Genomic DNA, 24,163 nt, shown 5'->3' with positions numbered 1-24,163 from the left:
GTAGCTAGTTAACTATGTTGTAGTTACACATGTTCTTAAGCTGTAATACAGGTGCAATAGAATGGGTGAACTCTTAAATACGAAAAATGATTATATAAATACAGGATAGAGAGATATTATATTTTATATGAAATCAGAAAAGTATATTGCCAGTTTTGTCAACACAACATAGGACATTTGTTTGGTGTACATAATAACAGAATAAAATGAGATAACACGCAAAATAAGCAATAGCTAATACTTCTCCTATTTATGGCGGTTCATCTCTTTTTTGTTTTCCGGGGGACTGCAATAAACGTTTTCTACATTCTAAAGTACCATTGAACAGTTGACTTCATTGTGAATCGCTTAGGGAGGACCACGGTGGACGAAACCATCTTACTGGGGAGGAAAAAAACTTGTTTGGAAACTAAATCCATACTTTTACTATTTACGCAAAACTTTACTTTTAGATGTGTTTAACGAGAGTGTGTTACAGATCGAATACGGCAGTCTCGCTGTTGTTATGTGTTCTGAAACAAGTTTTTTTAACCCATGCATTTCTTCGTCCTCCCCTCTACTGCGCCGGTATGGTGCTTCCCTCGGCGTTGAAAGCAGTAGTTAGCAGCTCAGCTGCTCTCAGACTTGTCCTGCTGTGGTTAGAGTCGTGAGGCTGAAGTCACTGACTCTCACCTTCTCTTTGTTGAAGATGGCCTGACTTCGCAAGAGTTCCTGCTGGCCAGGTAGTAGGACATTTATTACGTTTTCCCTGAAAGGTTCTAGCAGGCTGCGTCACTGGCATCTGTCTCACTTCTCTTCAACGTATTGTTGTTTAGACTTCCTCTGGTACATCTGCGTGAACGTGCTGTCTGTGTTAAAAACCTTCGACGGTTTCATGTTGTCACGTTCTTTTTTTTAAAAAGAAAACACATCGGATTTTTGTCATGTTGTTTTAAGTTGTGGAAAAGGGGGGCCCGGGAATAAAGTTGAGAAAACCAAACTTTTTTAAACGGAAAACCGTTAAATTGTCGATGAAAATATTCATCTCAGAAGTCTTTCAGTACACTTTTACACCACATATCTGCCAGCTTTTGAGGTGTTTGTTAACCCACCACTACTTGTTGGTTTATTGATCAGATCTAAGAAGCTAGATCCAACCATTTTTTTTATGAATTAGGATGCAAAACATCCTTGATTTCAACTTCTTCTGGTTCATTGTGTCTGTTATGTTACTTTTATTACACACATTATTGTTTCTATGTTATTATATTTTATTGCACAACGTTAATTCTTGCTCAGAGTTTAATGTGGAATGAGTTTGTGTCACCAGCGTGATGCTATCAATGTATATTGTATTTGTAAGTATTGGGACAGATCATCTTGACCTTTCTTGGTTTCTCCATTTTAAAGTATGCATGTGGCCATTTATTGTAAGAACCCATTAAGGGCCAATGTAAACCACAGATGTGTAAATACCTTTGTAACTAAAATAATCAAAGGTTAGAAGTAGAACCATGTGCTGAACAGGTTTAAAGTCGTGAAAGTACGACAGTCTTTCGATGACGACCCACTCAAAGTAGAAGCTGCCAGTCAGCTTATTGTGTGTTCTTAACTTGATTAAAAATGTTAAATAAACATGCTTTAATGTTTCACCAATGGATTATGTCGACATCACAGAAGCACGTTTCCTATGTATTCTAGTAATGATTTAGTTGTCTTTGTGGTGCCACAACTTGTTCCACTGGAGTCATACTTTTGTACCTGTTGTTGTTAAGACACGCTCATAGTTTGTGGGCATAATCAAGGCTTGTTTTTTTTTATTTGCTCCGTGCTCCAGTGTGAGCAAAGACGTGCACATTAGCAAAGTCTTTGTGTGGTTGGCAGAGAGCTCCTATTAGAGCTCCATTCTGTCGGAGGGCAGCTGTGTGCTGAGCAAGCCACTGGCCCTTTCTCTGTGTGTGTGTGTGTGTGTGTGTGTGTACAGCTTTCACTCAGTCCACACACACTGACACGCATTCTACCACTCTTTCTCTGTCACGCTGCCTTTTTTTATGTCTTTCTGTGTATTTCAGTCTGCTGTTTTTTGCTGTTTTCTAGCTGTCATTTAAGCCTTTTTAGTTCTTGAACACAGTGTCTTTTCTCTCTTGCTGTTCTCTGGCCTGAGGCCTTATGCAAAGCTACCAGAGGAGGACCGTCAGCCATGCATGCGCCCCCATGCTTCTTTCTGTTCATTTCAAGCGGCTTCCCTTTCTTTTTCTATGACCCGCAGTCATAACTGCTGCTACCAGAAACGGCACTGAAACTCAAACCATTTGGCTTCAGGAAATTGCAAGCAAATACCTTTTTTTTGACTGCGTTTTCGTTTAAAGTTTGAATGCTATTCCACCTCATTGTCTATGTTTCTTTGCTCATTAGCATGATAGATTTGTAAGTCTGTCTCCTCAAAAGCCACAGAGCCAAAGACCTGCAGTTGAAAAGAAAAGGGGGCATTCTCACATAAACCAGAACAACTCCCCCAACCCCCAAGACAGGCTCCAGACTCTTGCTTGAAGTTGAAAAGCATTCTGGGCTGCATAATTATACCATAACACTTCAGCTTGATCGCCGCATTCAAAATACGCTTGTATAATCGGCTTCAACTGTGGTGTGAAATTGTTCTAACATTTCAGTTTAAATCCTTGTTTGACCCCGTACTCCTAAAACGCAAAATACACCGTAGATGTAATAAATGTTATCGAGTATCCTAGAAGATTAAAAAAAAAGAAAATTGGTTAATAATGCTAGAGTCAAATCAATCCATTACACATAAATAAAACACGTTCACCTACGAGTATACTTAAACTGTACATGCCTGGAAATGTGCTAGAACGGCAGTGACACAAGTATCGTATTGAGTCATCAGTAGGAACATTCTTACACTTGAATATGTATTTATTGACATTTTATTATTGAGAACTGTTTTCATAATCACACCTGATTTTTCTATTTAACTGTTATGAAACCTCCAAAAGTGCAAATGTACATGCTTAGCCACAACTCGTATATCTCATGCAACATGATATCCAAAGAAATTGGCAGATTATTTCCTGATGAGTCATTCAATAATGCCAGTAATATTCACTGTAAAAATATACATACTTATGTCCACACCCAGTTCATTAGCCTGTAGTGGCAGTTTTCATACGTTAATGTCATAGATGACTTTCATAATGTCTACTTGAAATGTAAACCGCTATTTATTTTAAAATTTGAATTAATGCATTAAATGTGTCAGACAAAAAAATGTAAAAAAGTATATATATAATTTAATTTATTTAATATATATAATTTTTTTATCACCATGTATCTATTTAGGATGCTTACAATAACACAAGTTTAATAATAACACAGTCCAATGCTGAATATAATGGTGACATGTGTGATGACCTCAGGGTGTGTTTTAATTCTCAGTCAACTTAATAAGTGAATATTCTACTTTTTTTTTTTACTACAACTACACCAGACAACTGGAAGACTTGAGCCCTACTAGCGTAAAGCTAGTGATGAATAACATTAATGTGATAATATGGTCGTTATTTTTTAATACGTTTCACTCTTATTCTTAAACCAGATTAAATCGGTTCGAGGAAGCACCTGCTACACCTATGGGGATAACAAACGGTTAGCAGAATTGGTTCCGGTTTCAAAGTAAACAATTTGTTAAATTATTAGTTTCTTCTCGTTTTTGAACAGATGATATGATTTTCAAGCAACAGATTGATGCATCTCCATTGGCATCCTCTCACAATCTCCAGCTCCTTTGTGGGGTCCATATGTTAGGTCGAGCCCCTTCCTGAATAAATGAATGGCCTTTTGGAATCAGGCTCCCAGTTTTCTTTCTTATATTCTCCCACCCAAGCATCGACATAGCTCTTTAACCTACCAATATACCCCCGTAACAGTCTTGCATAACTGCTTCATTCGTTTTCTTTTTAGGTCTGCTTTTGCATGACTCAGTATTGGAGCATGTACCCCCATATAGACCCAAACCATTCCCAGAGATTGCAAGTCAGCGTTGGAGGTTCCCATGTAATGTATCCCTGATGGATTAGAGGTCTGGTTCATGTGCATAGAACAGACCTAGCACTCATGGATAATGGTAACAAAAAAAAAAAAAAAAACAGCCAGGAAAAGGAACCATAAGAGGGGGGGCCGGGTAATTAGTGGGGCACCTGATGTATAGAGAGTTGTGGCATGTGAGGGTCACTCCAGGGGGCAAGAGGGCCCCATACCTTCCTGGATTCCAAATGAAACACCTGAACCTGTCCACGTTGCTTCCCATACGGACCTCACAGTGGCTGGTTAAGGTTTAATTCATAGTCCAGTTTCCTGCCATAAACGACTGCGACTGATAAAGACGTGAGGACTTGTCAGACTATTATTTTTACGGTCTACGTGCTGCAGCCTTGTTCTCATCACCACATGTCATTGTAATCCTTTGTTTCAGTGTTTGGTCGTCATGGCTACCCATACGAGGATACATGTAAAGTACACACTCGCTCCCCAAGTTGCAATAACTTGATTTTTACAGCGGTAAAGGAGTGAAAAGGGTGTTTTAAATGTTGTTTATCTAATGACCGGATTGTGAAACACTATTGCAAAGTCATTTTTCCTGTAATTGACGTTCGTCAGCCTTGACTATTTTGCAACTATCATAATGAAACACTTTTAGTTCCCCATATCCATGTGTAATGTGACTTTAATTCTCTTCAAATGATTCTAAACTGTCACTGGTCAAGTGTTTAATGCATGTTTACGTTTGTTTGTTAATTGTAACTGAAAATACTTAGTGATCATTGCAAAACAGACCTGGAATCATGGTTGTCAATTTTTAAATGGTTCTAGTTTATTGTTCTTAAATATACCTCACCCTACATTACTTGGTGGCTGAAATGTTGTTTGGAAAGTGGATAGGAAAGTCATTGTCATCTAAAAAACCATGAGCAGGATGTGGTGTAAAGGTGGTTTTTGTGTCTTATGGACACAAAAAAAGTTTCAGTCAAATAGAAACCTTTTGAGTTCTCAGACACCAAATGGAATATTTGGTTACCCTCTAGCAGATCCACTGATTTTTTTTAAAACATTTATTTTTCTGTTTATTCATGTGATGAATCAGTATTTTTGTATGTTTTTCACAACACAAATAATCCACAAAATAATTATTTCTTAGTCATTAGGTTCCTGAATATGTTCAGCGAGCGTTAACTTATGAGCTTCTTTAGCTCAACAATATAACTTGCTCATTGACATTTCAGTATCAACCCTGCCTTCTAATCATCTGCAAACAAACGACCACAAGGGAAGTAAAACCATTTCTGCTGCAGAAAGGAAGCCTGCTCAAATGTACTCATCGAGTGTCACGTAAAGCTCGTGTCTATAGTTTCTGTTTTTTGTTTAAATTGTGGCCTTTTTTGTTTAATTGTGCAAATTTGGATGAAAATCTGGAGCATGAGCCAATGGCCACTTCTTTGTTTACGCACTTCTGAAGCTCTAGTGTCCCCGTTGCTCGGCCAGTGAGTACTAGGGTGATGACTAGAAGAGTCAGTGGTATGTCTTGACCTTCCTTAGACCGCTTTTATGACCCCCGCCTTATTATGGGCCACAGGGGTGCCCGAATGTCAACCCCAAATAATGACTCTTCTCCAAAGCTACAAAATCATTCAAGTGTAAAACAGTTCCGTGACGCCCACTCCTTCAAACGTGTCTTTTAACTGTGGATTGTTTTTGATTGTTTAAAGCGCTTTGTGACCCTGGTCTAGAAAGGTGCTTCACAAATAACCTTTACTTACTTACTCACTTACTTTTCTGTAATAGTATGACACTTACCCGGCATGAGTTTTAAAGAAAAAATAGTAATTTATATTTGTTTTACCACAGAGAGATGTGATGCACAGCAGATGTGTTTATGTTGTGTCTTATCGAATAATCTCATATTCTTCCTGCAAGTGCTGTCTTTACCGTTAGTCTCATCGCATCATTTCGACCTTTTTGTTTGACATTTTTTTTGCCCCTTTTCTTGTACTTTTGGTGTCTTTTTAAATGGGGAAAAAAAAAGTTGCTTTGTAGCCACCGATCAAAGTCTTGACACCAAGCGCACTCCGCACAAGTATGCAGTAGGCAGAGCCAATTGGTGATAGACACCAAACACCCCGTCACAGAACGTCGGGGGGGGGGGGGCCCCCAAATAGGCGTCCATTCATCCGCCTGTACAAATCACAGTCCGGGCAAGGAGCCATATTATCTCTGCTGCCCTTTCTAGTGCCCTCCTGAGTCACTTGCTATTGTGAGCGAAGAGCTGCTGTCTGTGCCCCTGCGTACACAAATGCGAGGGGAAGATATATGAGACCCCGAGACCACTACGAGGGTCAGGCTCGTCATGCCAACTGTGCAGCGTTCACACTGGTGGGTTGTCCTATTATCGGGGCTCAATCACTGAGGAAAAAGAGTGTCATGGAACGATGTGTCCGATATTACTCTGGAGCTTTCATATATCTTTATTCATCTGTGTCACCTAAGAGCGATCCACCTGATTATACTGTCTTCCTATACAGAACTTCAGCTTTCATTTCAAAACTAATTTACTTTTAATTCATTTTTAAAAAACGGACAAGAAATAGAAAAATAAATCAAAATAGACCTTTTTAAATGTGATTGAAAACACAATATAGGAAAGTCATTCTTAATATACATTTTTAGCGACAAGCTAATGGTTGACTTTCCAACATAAAAATACACAAAGATGATTAAATACAAAAATCTGCTGTGTATCGTACAATAAGGTTCCTGATGTTGACCTTCAAAACACAAGCTGCTGCTTTTAAGAAGAGAACGACTTTTTTCGCCTTTGTTTATTTCGTGAAGGCCCACATTTATTGACCCTCTCTTAAAACTTTCACCATCTGTTTTTTCCTCTCCACATTGTTTACGGTGCCAATGCCAACCGATGTTAAGCCAAGGGTTGTTGCCAACACTTGTATTCAAACCTGTTTTATTTACTGACAGCATAGCAACAGGAGTGAGGTATTTATGGGAAAGAGAAATGGCGTGTCCCATTCTTTCGAGTCCCAAAGTACAGTTGTAGACTCGTCGTTGTTTAAAAAAACAAGTGCGCTCTGAGCAAACAATGATATTGTAATTATTGACTTGCCTTATGGCGTCGGTGTTGGTATTTTTTGTTTTCAGAAAACTTGATAACAATCTCACTCTTCGCAGGCCGTACATACCCTCCGTCACAATAATTACAGCGCTTCACTCTTCAAGCATGAACAGAGACACCTTCCGGAGGTTTAGAATGTCGTGGAATATTTTCCTTTGACTGATAGTTAATGAAAGGGTGTTTGGTCCGTGCCCAACTATCGATGCCAAATCAAACATGTCATCGTGAAATGAATCATATTTTAGTTTTTAATGAAATCCTGGTAAGTCCAGGAGTTTGCCTCACGGTACTTTACAGTGATGGTATCTGTTGGTTGAAAAAAAAATACATTTCTGTTGTTTTTACTATAATCTTGTTGCAGAAAATGAAGTCTTCAATCTGGAATCTGAGGTTGAACTTTGATGGGTGCTTAATCCACCTTGTCACAGAGACTGGAAAGTCATGTCCAACACATAGCTTAGCTTGTAAACTTGCAATGTCACATTTTGGCCATCGGCCAGAAGCTTAACAGTGTGTTGACATGGTTGTCTTTTCATGGACCGACCCACTTCTGACACCATAATGACCTTCCCTTGGCCATCAATGGCCAATTAAATGTATGGTTTTAGGACTGTTGAGAGGGGCCGTGGGCCACAAAAATGAATTGGTATGGGACAAAGATTGGAAAACTTCAAATAATATACATATAAAACTATGTTTAAAGTATAAATTCAAAATTATTTAAATGTTTATTTTATAAATGTCGGCAATATAAAGAGCTTGAACTCCAATATGAAGACGTGTTCTTTTAAATAAAACATTTAAAACACGTCAACAGTTTCCTTCGTTTACCATCAGCATTAATACATTCTTGTGTCCCTGGGTCGCACTTGGCCCAGGTCTTCCTTGAATCCTGGTCTTCCAAAGACCAGCTTATCTTGGACGGACGGAAACCTTTTGATTGACCTCAGTCCCATAACCAATTGCAACCCAATTTCAACCTGATCTTCTGCTGCCATTAAAGCCATTATCTTGTTAGATATATATAATTATATTTTAGCTGGCGATTCCAGTAAAAGTGTTATTTGAATATTGTTTTTTGACTTGTCAGCAGTTGCTCACACACCTATCTTGACATTGATTCAGTCGGGGATGTTCTACAGACGATTATTTCTTAATCGCACACAAAACAGTTTAGCTTTTGGCAGGTTCTACTCACTCGGGTGTTTCATGCATGTACCAACTAATCTAGTTGCGAGCAGCTCTTCTACAGCCGACAAGAGAAACAGGCTGAAGGCGTCAGCTAATCACACTTTAAGACGCCTCACACCCTTTTTTCTGTTCCTTCTGTAGTGACGCAACCGTAAGTGGTTGAGCAGACATCCTCCGAAACTCACAGGAGACTATTGCAGAGTTAAACATCTCAAAATGGTTACTGATGTTACCTTGAATGTAAACAATCTCAAGCGTATCCATCGACTTGATTGTTTTCAGATACAGCATCTGCCCCCGGTGTGACTGGAAACTTGTAAAAGTTTTGCCAACTAATCAAAAAAACCCTGGTCGCCCTGGGCAGTACGAGTCCGCTCTGATCAGCAGCACGTTGTATTTCAAGTTCTGCACTTTCTTTCGCCATTAAGCGTCGGTTTTCTCATCATGAGAAGTCGCTTCATTAGGTAAGCATGGCTCGGGGTCGAATTCGCACTCCGTCTGCCCTCTCCCATGACCTCACTCGCCAGTCACGGCACACACCAGAGCACAGGCCTGCAACAACAACAAAAAAAAAAGAAAAAGCCCATGCATGTACCGACACTAATTCACTCATGTATGCACTGTAAATGTCACACCTGTGAACGCCTGAAACTTTGTAAGTCTCTGTCCAATCGCCTGCTGCCCAACACGGTCATTACTCGGTGTCAGTCCTGATCAGTAAAACGATCTTCAACTGATCGAGAACATTCCCAACTCGCGGACATCCAGCACCAGGGCTGATGGAGGCCCAGTTGTGCTCCACTGACTCTGCCGGATAAATGAAGATAATGGGAGTCATATGCTGGGCTGGTCGGACACAAAACGTTTATGGACTCCACGTAGTCCTGGAGCAAGAATTGAGCAGAAAGGGAAAGGGGTTGATTTTAGAGAAATAAAAAAAAAAGTTTATTGGATGCAATATGAAATGACTTCATGCAGACTTTAATCCTCCTTTTTAATGTACTTTACGTTTTTGAACTGCCAAACCATCTCTATCATGGTTTTCATAATGGTTATCCCCAAACCGAAATTTCAATTAATCTCTGTTTATATTCTGTGAGTATTATTTTGGGAGCAAATTGTTGTATTTTTATGTGTGTTACAAAAATAATTGCCAGAGTAGTTGACCCTGTTGTTAAATAGTTTACAGACTGAATGACTCTTGACAAAGTTGTAACTGCTTTCACTTGTTTTAAATGAAAGCAAATTTCAGCTTTAAAAACTGTTGAGTCAACTGTATCCTCTCGTCCTTAGTCACCGCCAACTGCAGCCGTCTAACGTCCGAATTGAATTGCAAACCAATATTAACAAACTCAAACAATATTTCAGTATCTGGATAAGAAACTTATTGTATTGTTTGTGGTGTCGGTACAGAATAAAATAATTAAATAAGATAAAACACAAAATAAGCGATAGAAAAATGGAACCAAGCACCAAGGCAGCCATTCTGCGGCACCTATTTTTATTTTAGATGTTTGTAAAAACAAATCGAATTTGTTTTAATTTACAAACACATTATTGAAATATAAACAATCAAAGAACTATGATACAAAAATTAAATCCACATTTTTTTAAATATACTTTTTAACTTACCACCCTTAAAAACATTGTTTATATGCACTAAAATGGATCTGAGTCTTCTTTCCTGCCTGACAAACCGTCGCTGCTTTGAATTTGGTCAAGAGCCAAAATTTGGCCCAAAAAAGACGTATTTTTTATATGCAAAATGTGTTTTCTCCTCAAAAACCACAATGAGTTTCATCTGTGTTTGCTTAAGTGCACATTAAGAATAAACTTCCCCAATGGGTGGAAAAGTCCATTTGTTTTTTTTCTGTTTGTAGTATTAAAAGACAGTTGCTTGGTAGCTTGTCATTGAAGGCATAACATTTAGAACTTGAATATGTCGTCTGTGGGAGTTGAAAATACAATATGGTCTTTCGAAAGGAGGGGACGATTATGTTGGCTTTTTTATTTTTTTATGTTGAACTGTTGACTTGTATTCCTGTCACGTAACACCCGTGTGAGACTGGTCCAATATCCAATAAAAAAAGTTTGAGTCCTGTTTCTTCAGAGCATGTTGTGCAAGTAAAACACCTCCAACCTAACAGAGAACCACATGTAAGACTTGTGCCAAGTCTGGGAAAGCATTTAGGTTTTCAACTGCAGTGGACGGTTGTCGTTCAGTTACAGTTGATTGAGGGATCGTAACCAGACCGCTGCTCTCTAATTGTGTGTGTGTGTGTGTGTGTGAGACCCAAGGTTACCACGGCTGCTCCCACAACGCCTGCCAACAACATAAAAAAACTTATTTCTGGCCCATAATTTTCCTCGAAGTTGCGGACGTGACGAGGCATGTTTGTCACTAAACAGAGCATCGGGGCAGTCCGCATGAAAATAAATGACCTCAGTGTTTGTATTTACTGCGAGCAAACGCAACCATGGTTCTGTAGGAAAAGTTTTCTGATTTTTGAACATTCCTTTTAGGACAAGGATTTAATATTTAGTAAACAAATTGCATGACGACCATAATGAGATTTTCTAAAACATGTTCTCTACAAGATTCTTTTCATTATTCTTATAAATTAATTACCAGTTCACAACATGAAAAAGCCAAGAGTCTCCATATTAATGTAAATTTAATGTTTTTTAAAGTGTCCAATCACAACACGTTTATCCCAAGACATTTTACATTTTAAATAACACCTTGTAATTTAGATTAGTACTCTGTGATCCGCTAATAAATGTTGTTTCTAAATAACTTCATCAATTGGTAACTACAACTATATACATTCATTTTATTCACATGATGATATCAAGTAGTTTGAGACAGTAAGCTAGAGGTGAGATTTGATATCCTTTAGTCAAAACGTTAAATTTACCAGTCCTAACATTGATCCCTGAGGAACTCCACAACAAAGAGTGTAGTACGTTGTGGTGTTTGTTCATGAATATTGACAGCATGTTTAAAATAAATATTTATATTTATGTGCGTTCACATTGCATTCAGACTTGAATCGAGCAACAATGTATTCGTTTTTTATTACATTTATTTTAATATTTACTGAACATTTTTACTTAGACTTTAAGGGATAACTAAATTCTAAGGTATATGAATCTTGAAAAAAGTTTAGTTAGTTTAACTAAGAATGTAGTTATAGTAACTAAAGATGTATTTAAAAAAAAAACCAACTCTAATCTATGTTGAGTTTTTGACCCAGTGTACACCTAAAGTTAATATTTGGAATGCAGATTCTTTGGACAAATGGTCGACTCGGTTGCTTTACTGACACACATTCTCTGGCTGCACCCTGGAAGTGTTTATTAAAGAACAAGTCTAGCTTTGCTGCAGTGGAAAGATTTCTTCACTGCAACAAGCACACACAACACTGGTTTCACTCTCTGACCCCAAAGCTTTGAAATAAAGATTTCTACATGGTTACAAGCCTTGCAAACATTCTTGCCTAGGAAGAAGTTGTTATTATTATTTTTAATTTTTTTCAAGTGTTTTTATAAGATTACCCAAAATTAAAACATGAAATTCAAATCTTGAGAGATATTTTAGGTGGTTGTGAAGTGTACTTCTAGAGGATTTAGAGTGACTTAGAAGAATAGAAAAAGTATTTCCTTGATGGTATAACGGCTTCACTTGCATTACATTCCATTCACCAATAAACAAAATCTAATTAAACTTTCTCTTTTGGATGGATTTCAATGGTTTGTTGTTGAATCTTTGCTTGTCTGCAACATTTAATAATGTTATAGTCATTTCCTGGATTAATAATGTAAATATTCTTCTTCTCCACCATTTTTTTTTGTCAGGCAACAAAAGAAAACCTGGGACAATTTTGAGGGCATCTCGACAGATGGAAGGTCAGCAACCGGTCATCTGTTCCAACACTAAGCTCTAAGATGGCAGCCAGCAGCCTTCTCCTACGTCCAACCAGACTGGAGCAGAGTCGCGTGTTACCATGGTGATCATTCTTTCGAAGACACTGGAAAAGAAGAAGGGTGTCAATAATGTAAGGGCCATTAACGTCGAGAGTCGGCTGGTAAGTTCGAGCTTAAAATATGTTAAATTATTCTTTTAGAATCCATAAGCCCTTCAAACAAAATTCTGTTTTAAGAAATTCTCAACCCTAATAATGTTTTATTATTACTATTATGTTTGAATAAACGTTTGCGTAAAATTGTTCCTAAAATTGTATATTTACTGTGGGTTTTTTTTTGTTTGTAATTATTTCTTCTTTCTATTTATTTTTATTGGCGAGTTGGTTTTAAAGTTAGTTTCAAATGTTACTAAACCGTCGTACAAATAAATTAATTTGCCTTAATATGCAGGAAAAGTGATCAACATTTCCCTTTCAGTTTTTCTTTTTAAATATCTTAAGGTACTTATCGACGCTGTTGGTCTGTTTTACCTATAATTCATCTTTTGACCATACTAGTGAAGATTTCAGAGAGAGCCATGAAGTAAAAGTGCCACATTTTTGATCAATTTATATTGTTCCTGAAAATAGAATGTTAATCTAAAGTTAAGGAAATGCATTATACAAGACGTCTTACTGTTAGGGTCTGATAAAACACACTAGCTTATAATGCTCGCTTGTGTAAAAAAAAAAAAAAAAAAGTCCATACTTCCCTATTTTAAAAGTTGCATTTTGTCCTCAGCAGCGTGAGCTCCACACCATGAGCAGAGGGACGACCCTCTTCTCCTGTGGAACTGCGGGTAGGTCATTTGCTTTTACCATAATTCACGACCAGAGATTTTTTTTTTATCTCTAAAAGATAAGGTCTTGGTCACCGACCGTAAATCTGTGCTTACTCTTTCACTTCTGCCTGACTGTCCATAACCCCCCCCCCCCCCCCCCCCACCCCCGACTCTTGATCGGGAAGCACCTGTCTTTAGCAGACGTTGCACGAAACCCTCCTGGGAGGTTACAGTAAATGAATATGCTGTTGCTTATGTCAACATTTTCCTCTTGGCTTTGTTCTTGTTGCTGTAATTACCTCGGTGTTAAAGGATATGCTACTGTAAATACAAGCTCACGCTATCTCTACCACAACGTCCTGCTCCATAAAGTGATGAACTCTTGCTTTAGATGCTTATCAGGCTTTATCAGTTGCTCCCATCTTTACTTTGATCTGAAACCAGGAATCTGTGATCCCAACTTGGAAATGAAGCCTTTTTGTTGTTGGTGTTGTTGATTCAACTGCTAACAAGTTTGCAGTAAATGCAACACTAATACTACTATTAGAAGCTGATTGTCAACCATTCCACTGATTCTTATCGTAGCAGCTTCACACATTTTTAATAGTTGGAGAATGTTTTTCTTTTCAGTCGAACTTGTGACTCCGCGATAAAAATAATATCCATTTTTCTGACTTATCAGCAATTACAGGAAGCATGGTACAGACTACAAGGTATCATTTTTATGTTGTTTTAAATAAGTTGAATTTAAAATTAAATTAAATTTGATTGAAAGTGTCAATAGACACTTATAACACTATATACAAGAAAAGAAAAACGGGTCCCAGTTAATAACTATGAGCTACAGTGGGGCGGAAAAACTTAATCTTAATCGCCCCAACTAGATGGTTATGTATTCAACTGGAAATTTCATCAAATTAAATGCATCTTAAGTTGTTAAAGAACATTTGCATGCGAGAAAATATGATATTCATGTGATAATGAGTCACCAACCAGTTTCCTTTATTTCACAACACAAATGAAGTGAAGTTGTTCACAAAGTAATGCCTCCTTTCTTAAGTATTACTGATGCATTGAGCTGGTTTCTTCCGCGAGATTGATTGTCTGCATATAGAGAAAACATCACTTATCTGACGCTCTGTTTTGGTCGTTGCAGAGGCTGAGAGGTGGTTGAACCTGGGCCGAAGCTGCGGCAGTCAGCAGAATCTCCCCTGCCAGTCCGGTCCGAGCCTGGACAGACTGTGGGACGTGATGCCGGAGCCCAGCGTCCCGCACTGGCCCAGGGATCCGGGCAGCGCCACCGCGATAACCAGTCTGATCAGCGACCTCGAACTCGGCGACGGCGCCGCAAACACCGCGTCGTCGTCCGACCTCGCGGCAACGGCCGCCGGCCTCGCCCCCGCCGCCGCCGCTCCGCCCAGCAAGCGCCAGTGTCGCTCCTTGTCCTTCTCGGACGAGTTTGGCGGCTTCCGGTCCTCCTGGAGACCCCAGGGCTCCCGGGTGTGGACGGCGGTGGAGAAGCGCAGATGTCACAGCGGGGGGAGTGTGCGAGGAGCCGGAGGGTTGTCCGGCGGCCACTACCCCGCCATGCAGCGCAGCTCCAGCTTCAGCCTGCCCTCTCACATCAGCAACCCCCGAGACGCCGGCCTGGACCTGCCGTTTTTCAACCAGCGGCTTCCTCTCCACCCCGAGTTCACAGCTTCTCCTACCTCTCCCTCCTTCCGCCACATGTCCAGCCAGCAGCACTTTGTCCGACCTCTGTCCCTTTCCCACGAGCAGATAAGCCTTCCAGAGCTCCAGAGCGAGGACGCTTCCGAGGCCAGCTCCCCAGACTCCACCCCCGAGTTAGGCCGTAGAGTCGGCCGGCGAGTCGGGCCCTCGGGTAGCCTGTCGAGGAGCAAGTCTCAGCCCTGCGTCTTGAACGACAAAAAGATTGGGATGAAGCGCAGGAGACCAGAAGACGTCCAGGAGCAGCGACCCTCCCTGGACTTGGCGAAGATGACCCAGGTCAGTCTAAATCAAAACCACATGTTCCAGACGCACAGACGTAATATTATAATATCACTTTCATTTCACTGATGAGATGCAAATCAACAGCAGATTGTATTGAATCTTGCTTTAATGCTCGAAAATCTGCTGATGTATTTATTTCCCCCCCGACGACTCGACTCTAGCAACACAAACAAAAACTCTTGTGTTCGCTCAACAATTGAACTTGAGTCTTAGAACATTTTTTATCAGTGATATTCTTAGGTTACCAACGGGAAAGCTGAAATAAATGTGTAATATAATAATAACACAATGTACAACAACAATAACACAACTTGAAAGCACAGAAAAACAGGGGTCGTATCCCTAAAGATTCTGAGAGACTTCGCTAAGCAGTCCTAACTTATACCAAAAAACACAGCAGACGATGGTACGAAGTGCAAATGAAAGCACAAGTTGCAAGGATGACAGTGCAAATCTAAAGAACATTGATCAAAGGTAATAACACAAAGATATTAGTAAGGAGGTGTGATTGTATTTCTAAAGCTGTGATTGGTTGATCCTAAAAGCCAGATCAAAAATACACCTTGTTAATAATGGGCAAAGGACGGACCCTCAAATCGATAAACGTAAGAATCTAGTGTTATGAAGACTTTGTTAAAAGAAATTAAAAATATCTTATAAATGAATAATAATCTTTAAATGACCTTTTATCATTACTATCATTTCAGTGTTTGCCCCAGCAGGTATTGCATTGTGCTTTTTAGTTGGGGAAATAAGATGAACCACATAATAATTCCTGTATGATCCAATGTGTAGTGGGATTCAGTGTTTGGAGTAATATTTTTCCTGCCTCTCCTGTCCGCCATTTTGACTCCTTAGCCACTCAAAAATCCTCTGCTCGGATTCTTCAGGAATAGCTTTTATCTCAACTACGATCTACTCTATACTTTTATGGGAAATTCAAACCTTATGATTCTAAGCCTATCTTGGTCAGAAGGAGAAACTCTTCTCAACAGGAATCTGTAGGAATCTGTAGGCCCCAGGTTTCTCAGGTGTTTCCAAGCTAAAATAGAAATTACTTTCCCCCCCCAAGGTCATTGGTTGTGATCTGACATCTTCCACCGATTAGACGAGGGAGTGGTGCTCATTATGAAGCAGCATTCCTCATGTTCGGTCGTGCTGCCGAGCACCACGCTCAGAGTAGCATGACTCTGCTTATCATTTCATTTGCTCCGTTGGCCGAACGGTCGGACCGGCGTTGGAAACTCTCAGCCGTTTCGTTTCCCTGCGTGTTCCCCACCCTGTCCAGTACCCCAGTACCCCTTCAAACCAAATGATCAATCAAACTGCTTGGACTGTTTCCCACCGAAGAGAACAAACACAAGTGTTTTTTTTATCTTAGGTCAGCAGAATAAGTGCAACAGTCACGCATTATTAATCACCTCTCGACTAATCTGAGCCAAAAATAGATCTGTTGAAGTATTTCAATAACACTTCAGGGACTTGGCAGAAATGTGCTGTTTGAAAACTGGGAGTTATTTAACCCCTTTTGACAGTTGATGAATCTTTATCCTTCAACGACGTTAATAATGTAATAGGATGAATATCCAAATATTGAGTTTTGATAAAGGAAACGAGGATTAGTTTGTTTTATTATGCTGGTATTCTATAACGCCATCTTTATTTAGGAAGGTTTTGTTGTTCATTTACATGGATTTCTGTGATTTTACTTGGGTGCATTCAGGTTTGATTCCCGTTCAGGGTATATATTTTTTTCGTGGAGGTATCTTGGTGCTTGTCTAGTTTTAATTGCAATTTCTCAGGTCGATATTCTTGCTCTTACACATCATAGTATTATTTTGATGTCTAAATTCTGCAATTACCGTCTGTCTCAGAACAATGTGTTGTTAAATGGTTTACTTATATAGTGTGAAAAGGACTTCATTCCCATCCTGTCTGTTCATTATACAGTAGTTAATCAGATATATCATCAGGTATATTTACCTATAAATATTAGAGATCAAATAAGCCACACCTTTATATACACAGCGGGGGACGTTGAAAGGGCCCTCAAGTCAGATTGCTGATCCGATCCCCAACTTCTTCCTGGTGTCCAACAAAGTGGTTACAATTTTACTCATCTCATGGTTTAAACCAACTTTTTCCATTTCCTATTCTGTTAATACAAACCTCAATTAGGTGTTCCCCTGCCCTCCTCCCTTCCTTTTTCCAAAGATTTGTCTTCCCAGCCAGCCACCCCCAGGACCTCGCCAGGGGTGGATCAACACGGCTTTGATAGCGGAGCCTAGCGAGCATGTTTCCTCTCGCCATGCCAGCTGCTAAGAAGGGAAAAAACCCAATCTCACATACGCACATAAATACACACATTGTCAGTTTTATGTTACCAGTGGTCGCGGTAGGAATGTTCGGAGGCAAGAGTGAACGTCTGAGGCAGATGGTGGCCCAATCACTGGGTTTTTAAGGATTAACGGGCAAAGTCATCCTTTCTTGCTTCTTGTAAAATCTCTTTATAAAGCCTTTCATTCTCTGCAGAAGTCTTTTAGTTAATGTTGCTAATAAATGCCCCTGTAGTAAAAAAAAAAACCTTTTTTTTTTTTTGCATCTTTTCAAACTCCTGGCTGCTGGTCAAATTAAATTTACTGCGTGGTCAAACTACTAACAAATAAGCATGATTGTGCTTAAAAACTTTTTGTAGCTAAGGATTCCACAGAAAAGAAAATAAGATTTAATTGATTCTGGTTTTGTTTTTTTATGAACCAAAAAAAAATGTGTAAAAATGTGTTTTAAATGGATCAAAACGATTAGATAAAGTGTCGCAAATAAGATAAAGCGTCTTTCAGCTTTACTATTAATACAAACTTGGCACCATCGTTATATTATATGCCTGGAAAGTCCCACAAATAACACAACAGAGGCAACTAATGTGTTGATTTAACAGTCTTTTAAATAGATCTTGGACCTCTATTATACTCATCAGTATGTGTCTGTTTGTACAAAACTCTCTTTTCATTCAAATATTGACGATAGAAAATGTTATTAAGCTCTGCCTACTAAAAACGCTTTGTTTTCTGGAAATTAAATCTTGTTTACCATAACCACACACTCACTCTGCTGTGATTGGTAAAGCATCGAGGTTTGTCACCACGCATCATCAATTAAGGAAGTCTCCAGCTCCAAGAGACTTGTTGTACAAACAAAGCAGGGCGTGATTACAGCTAGCTGGAAGAGGAGTGAAGCCATAATGGACTCCGCTCTCGTAACCTCTTGTACGCCGATATTTCAGACCGGGTAGAACTTGAAGTAATAAGTTCCAAACATGGTCATAATTAGGGACTTACTGCATATTGGAGAGGAAGACTTCAATATTTGAAACATGTGAGTGAGTTTTAGGAAGGTTTTGACATTAGTTGCCCATTAACGTCATCCACTTCAACAGGAAGTGCTTAATTACTACTAACAGAATTTAAATAAAGAAGTTAAATAAATAAGAAGTTTAAAAGATAACTTAATGATGATGATCGTCTTGTATAGTTATGTGTGACCAAAAACACATCTTGAAAAAAGGGGATTCCTTCTATAGTCAGGGTTGCCTTGTTTTCCGCTGCTACTATCCTCCAAATTCCCCGAATGTTTGTTCCCGTCTGTCATTTATCAGTTGACTGCTCTGTCCACCCAATTCTCCGACTGCTCTTTTCCACCTTGCCCCTACATTGTCTGTTTTTCCTTCCCTGGGTGGGTGTGGAAATGTGTCACGTCGGGAATTTTATCTCCAAAATTCTAGGTCACTTGCCGAAAGATTGGTTGACGTAACTCAGGCTTTTGAGGAAGTGGCCATGTGAGGCGTTCGTGTCGACTCTTCACGATTAGCAGAATGATTACAGGAGGTCAGCGCGGAGGTATGAGGGGCCAGGTTGATGTATGCGGGTGCAATCAGGAGTGAACGACGGGGTGAAGAAAGGTGGAATATTTCTGCAGAGAAACCTGGCCGACAAACTCATTTGCTCCCCTCTATTAATATCCCCCCGGCCCGACTCGGCTCCGCGCTCCCCCTCCTCTCGCTGCTCAGCTCCATTCCTGGGATGGCAGACGTGGTGATCATAACTCTGTGCCGACTCCCGCGGGCTTGTGGGAACACCTTGTTGAGGTTGGCGTCGCAAAAAAGTGCGATACGTATCGACGTGCTAAAACTTGTCCTTGCCAGCGCCTGGAGAACAATACACAGGTCACATGTCTTTTGTTTTGAGTAGATCAAACAGTTTGATGCGAAAGTTAAACGCATCATTGATGCTCTTTAGCGGGTCGTTTCTCCTTTCTTGAACCGAGTCGGCAAAACATTTTAGGGGAAAAAAAAAAGGAGCTCCGTGTAGTGGAGTGTGTGGTGCAGAGAGTCTACCTCGGAGGTCCTGCTTGTTTTCCCTAATTATCTAGAGGATGTTTACCTTTTCCCTTGATTCCTCTTTTTCCTTCAGCTGTGTATTGATGGAGAATTTTAAGTTGTTTATCTTTTCATAATGTTATACAATCATTTTAATGTAGTGTATTTTTCTACTGATCCATGACGAATTAAATTCTCTGACGGCTGACCTTCACCACAGCTTTATTGTACACATTTAATTCATATTAATAATCAAATTGCATCATTTGAACGGATGAGAAAATAATTGTTATGCCTAAAAAGTTAATATTGTGCAATTAATTCTTCTCAAAGATCTCGCATCTCATTTACTTCTTTCTCGGGATATTTGGCTTTAGATTATTTTAAAATATACATAATAATATTCATATTTGACATATCCTAACTCTAGTATGACAGGTATCCCGCATTAATGAGTAATTCCTTGATTTTCTGGAACTCCTCTTGTGTTATCAGTTTTATCTCGATCTTTAAAATATATACTTTATTGAATATTGTTTTGATTGTTTAAGCGCTTTGTGACCCTGGTCTGGAAAAGCGCTATACAAATAAAAATTACTTACTTACTTACTTAATAATTCCTTTTTTATTTTTTGGCGTAAAAAAATACATTTTCTCAGGCATAACTTCGCTCCGATCTAAAAAAAAATGTACTCAACTAGCATTAAACTTTAAGATGAAAACATTGTTTTAATAATGTTTTTTTTTTCATTTTTATCTGGCACACTTTTAAAAGCTGGTCATGGAAAGTATTGCCTATAGTTTGTGACCCCTGCAGTATTGTAGGTTACTTGTCAGATAAACTTACTTCTGATTGAAAAGTTTAGTGAGTCTTTCAAGGATCTGGATCTTAGGCAGAGAGTCTAATGAAAGGGGGTGGGGGCTATTAAATGAAGAATTTGGCATGCTTAAACTATTTTCACGATCACCTACTCACCACTTCTCTCAACAGTTTCAGACTCAGAAACTGTAATTATATACGTGAGCTATGTTTTAAATGAGGCACTCAAGGTCTATGTTCTAAAGTCCAAACAAACAATCTTTTATTCTTATTTTCACCTCCAAACAAGCGTATCTCTTCATTTCCAATGCTGGACTTTTACAGCGAGTTTGTCAGCCGTCCACGCCCAAGCGTGGTAGTGGGCTCAGCGAGACATGATGTCAGAGGGTCCTACGTGTGGTTTGCGTGTGTGTATGGATCTCTTCCATCTGTTTCTGGGTTTTTGTAAGTGCAAGGCTGGCAAAGCTTGGTACACAGCAGTAATCCGCTCCCCCCCAAAAAAACTACAATCAGAACCCGCCCCATTCCCTCTCTTAGCAGTGGGGGAGACCTGAGGAAGAGGGGGTGGAGGGGCTCCTCCTGACAACATGCTTCTTCTGTGATGATAAGGAGTGTGACACAAACAGAGCTGAGGCGTACAAATCTACTTTTCCACTCCGATGAAGACGCTACAACAGCCAAGGTTTTCACCTGTACAGACGTCTGCTTTAAGGATAATCTAAGTTTTGTGCTTCTTCTTCGGAGCGTACCGGAGTCGGGCCGGGATGAAAGTCAGGAAGACAAAGCATGATGTCCCGAAAACACATGCCAGGAACATTAGAAGTCATGTAAGCTGAATCGCTTCAGTGAAAAACTCATCTCTATTCACCTCCATAACATCTGGTGCTGGGCCACGCAACAGATCATTAACCCCTTCACCACTAGTGCTGTGTCTCAAATCGCATACTTCTCTTAGTATAATAGAAGTTAGTATGCATCAGGATAGTGTACGTACTAACTAGTACGCAAATTCTCTACAGATAGTATGTCTCAAATCAAACACTGCCGCTATGCATTAACAGGAAATGAGCGACAGCTACTTCTTCTACTACTATTTAACAATGATCAGGTTTTGCAAGTTTGGAAGAAGAAATAAAGACAAAATATGAGAAATGAAATATTCGTGAGATATTTACTTTAAGATGTGCCATCCTCCTATTGTTGGCTGAAAATGCACCTGTAAGTATATGAATATATATGGATATATACATTACTTAACTTCCGTTTACAACGTCACTTAGATGGCAGCCGTTTAGGGTCGTTCGTGTCCATCGAACCGTACTCAGTTTTGTAGACGTTTTAGTACGCCAATTTAGTGTGCATGGCGCACTAAATTTCTCATACTAAGAATTGAGACACATGTACGCACTAAAAAGGCTAACTTTGAGTACGCAAGTATGAGATTTGAGACACTGCATAGGTATGAGAGAAAATATTGATTAGCTGAAATATAGCTCTTTTTTTTTCAAGATATAGATTTTACCTTTTATGAGGAGGGGCTCTTTTAAATCATATTTAGTTTTCATCACACTTTATGCTTTTGATTTCAATAAAGTGTAAAGATTTTTGAATGATTTCCAATTAACATGCAAATATTCAGTGTTCATTTTTGTGTTAAACTTAAACACTTCAGGGAGCCAGATGGCAGCAGAACAATGAATCCCTGGCGAGGACTGGGGATGAGAGGATACACTTGACTCGAGCAGCTTGTAAAGCTGATGTTTGGACATATTATGAAAGCAGTTACGACCTTGTGGTCTGTGACTGTCAGAACTATAAATATATTGTTGTTTCTACAGTATCTCATTATAGTATTGGTACATGGGCAACTTATTGTATCACCAGTACACACCCCTATACATGCCTTCATTGTTCAAGGTATATGAACAAGAAAATGAAGAAAAAAACACTATTTAAGACTCATATAAAAATCCACAACCTGCACTGGACAGTTCTGTGTGACTGGGGAAAATAAGTGCCAACCTGTCAAGTTAGCCTTCACAAAGTAATCTATTGCAACACTGAAGTAAGCTTGGTTGAATGATTATTGCACAGATCGTGACACATCTTCCTTCCTGAATTCTTGATAAGAAATGCTGAGAGTATTTTGGTTATATTTTCTAAACAGTCATGGCTGTTTGTCTTCATGTTGACTCGTCGTCATGCCATCAGGGAGATTAAAAACCTGCTTCCTCACTGAAATCCAATCATAAACGCCGAATATTCTGGGAAAACTGAATTTTTTTAGCCTCAAGAAATCCTCCAGTTTTACAGCTCGGTCATAAACAAAGAGACTTGCTAAGCACTGCGAACCGACATTAATCCCTCGTTTTTATTTTCATGTTTACAGAAACTTCAGACGTTTCAGAGCTTGAGCTGTCCCGGTTTTTCATCCGCCGAGAGCTGCCCGTCAAGCTTCCCTCCGCCGTCTTGCGACTCTTTCACTCGATCAGACTCTTTCACTGCTGTGTCCGACCTGGGACTGACGCCGCGCCAGGAGATGGCGTGCGAGGAGGATTCTTCCTACGAGGAACTGGATAGCGACTCTGCTTGCAGCGTCGACTCGCCGCCCGGGTCTCCCGTCGGCACCGTTCAGGGTAAACTCGCCCTCTGGAAGGGCGATCACGGGACACAGAGGGACATTTTCCAGCTCGGAGGGGAGCTGGATCTGGACCAGATTGAAAGAAACTGAACCATTAGAAGTTTTTGTCAAAGACTGGAAGTCATTCGTTGGGACTCGTGAGAACTCAGGATCTTTTAGATTGGTTGCTAAGGACAATGAAACTGATAGAAAGTTGGAATCTTTGTAAAGAAAAAAGGTTTGTCAAAAGATTTTAAAAAAAATGTCGTCGACGGTATCATCCACTGTGTTATCGTTGCATATGCTAATAATAGATCGATTGTGTTGGGAGATCAAGACGACTCGAGGGTTGACGGCAGAGTTGCAACTGATCATGTCTGTGTTCATGAGAATAAAGTCAATCAATTGATCACTTTTTGTACGTTAAGATTAGTTAAACAAAGCAAAAAGAAGTGATCATTTGTTCTTTTAAAATTCATTCACTTTTCTTACAGTTGCAACTCTGCTTGGCAACAGCTGGCGCGTCCCCTTCTCCGGTAGCATTGGTGTGAATCAAGCGATTTTTTTTTTGGATGAAAGATGTTGAGTTGTAGCTTAAGAACGTGGTTAAATGAGGATATTGCAAGTTTTTTTGTTCTTTTTCTTGAACATTCTTACTGTTACCTTTTAGTTGTTTTATTTTGAGGAGCTCAACTCAGGAGAGGGAAAGTGAGGGTTAGTCTTAAAAACAAAAAAGAGAGAAAATGCCTTAAAAACCTGATGATCTTTCCAAAGTCAGGCTAGCTTTTTGTAGAACTGTAGCGGTAGCTGGGTTCGCTTGTATATTCTCAAGTTTGTGTGCTTGAGCAAGTGTGAGTGTCTACCATGTGTTTGGAAAAGTGGGGATGGGAACAAAAAACCTCTCGTATAAACAACCTTTTCTTCACAGTTGTGGTCAGAACTTTCTGAATGTCGTATCAATAAGCTTTACGGAGGCGTCCCGGAATGTGCCTTCTGGATGATCGATCTCCTTTTCAAGACTAGTGCTTCAGAAAGAAGCCGCCATTTTTGTAGTGTCTTTATATACAAATTGTATTTTTTGAATTTAACACAGAATCTCTCAAAATCTTCAGTTGGAGTATCAACGTATATTTTTTCAAATGTTTTCTATGTTTGTGAAGGAGCAAGGGGAGAAGGAAAAGAAGTCTTCTTTGTAAGAGGATTGAAATAAATGACAAACTGCA

The 24,163-nt window shown here is 39.5% G+C and overlaps 1 protein-coding gene across 2 annotated transcripts; it reads left to right on the top strand.

Annotated features, from left to right (window-relative positions):
- Positions 1-626: 626 nt before the first annotated feature.
- LOC148069533 (protein FAM53B-like) lies at positions 627-24,163 on the top strand. Of its 2 annotated transcripts, none has more exons than XM_087802635.1 (5): positions 627-722; positions 12,224-12,453; positions 13,076-13,130; positions 14,269-15,119; positions 22,710-24,163. In XM_087802635.1, exons 2-5 carry the CDS (start codon positions 12,373-12,375, stop codon positions 23,049-23,051), a joined length of 1,329 nt encoding a protein of 442 aa, XP_087658761.1. In that variant the 5' UTR covers positions 627-722; positions 12,224-12,372; the 3' UTR covers positions 23,052-24,163. The 2 variants fall into 2 exon arrangements, with proteins under 2 accessions (XP_087658761.1, XP_087658760.1); XM_087802634.1 differs by having other exon boundaries at positions 13,073-13,130.

This window comes from Callionymus lyra, chromosome 11, assembly GCF_982586985.1.
Source record: "Callionymus lyra chromosome 11, fCalLyr1.hap1.1, whole genome shotgun sequence".
Classification (NCBI taxonomy): domain Eukaryota; kingdom Metazoa; phylum Chordata; class Actinopteri; order Syngnathiformes; family Callionymidae; genus Callionymus; species Callionymus lyra.
The sequence above is the reverse complement of the archived record's forward strand: the minus strand, read 5'-3'. Positions and strand labels throughout refer to the sequence as shown.

Excerpts from the sequence above, each read along its gene's own strand:
- LOC148069533 (XM_087802634.1), top strand. The coding sequence starts at position 12,373 with ATGGTGATCATTCTTTCGAAGACACTGGAAAAGAAGAAGGGTGTCAAT. Across the intron at positions 12,454-13,072 it reads TTAACGTCGAGAGTCGGCTG|CAGCGTGAGCTCCACACCAT; the intron begins GTAAGTTCGAGC and ends TTTTGTCCTCAG. Across the intron at positions 15,120-22,709 it reads ACTTGGCGAAGATGACCCAG|AAACTTCAGACGTTTCAGAG; the intron begins GTCAGTCTAAAT and ends TCATGTTTACAG.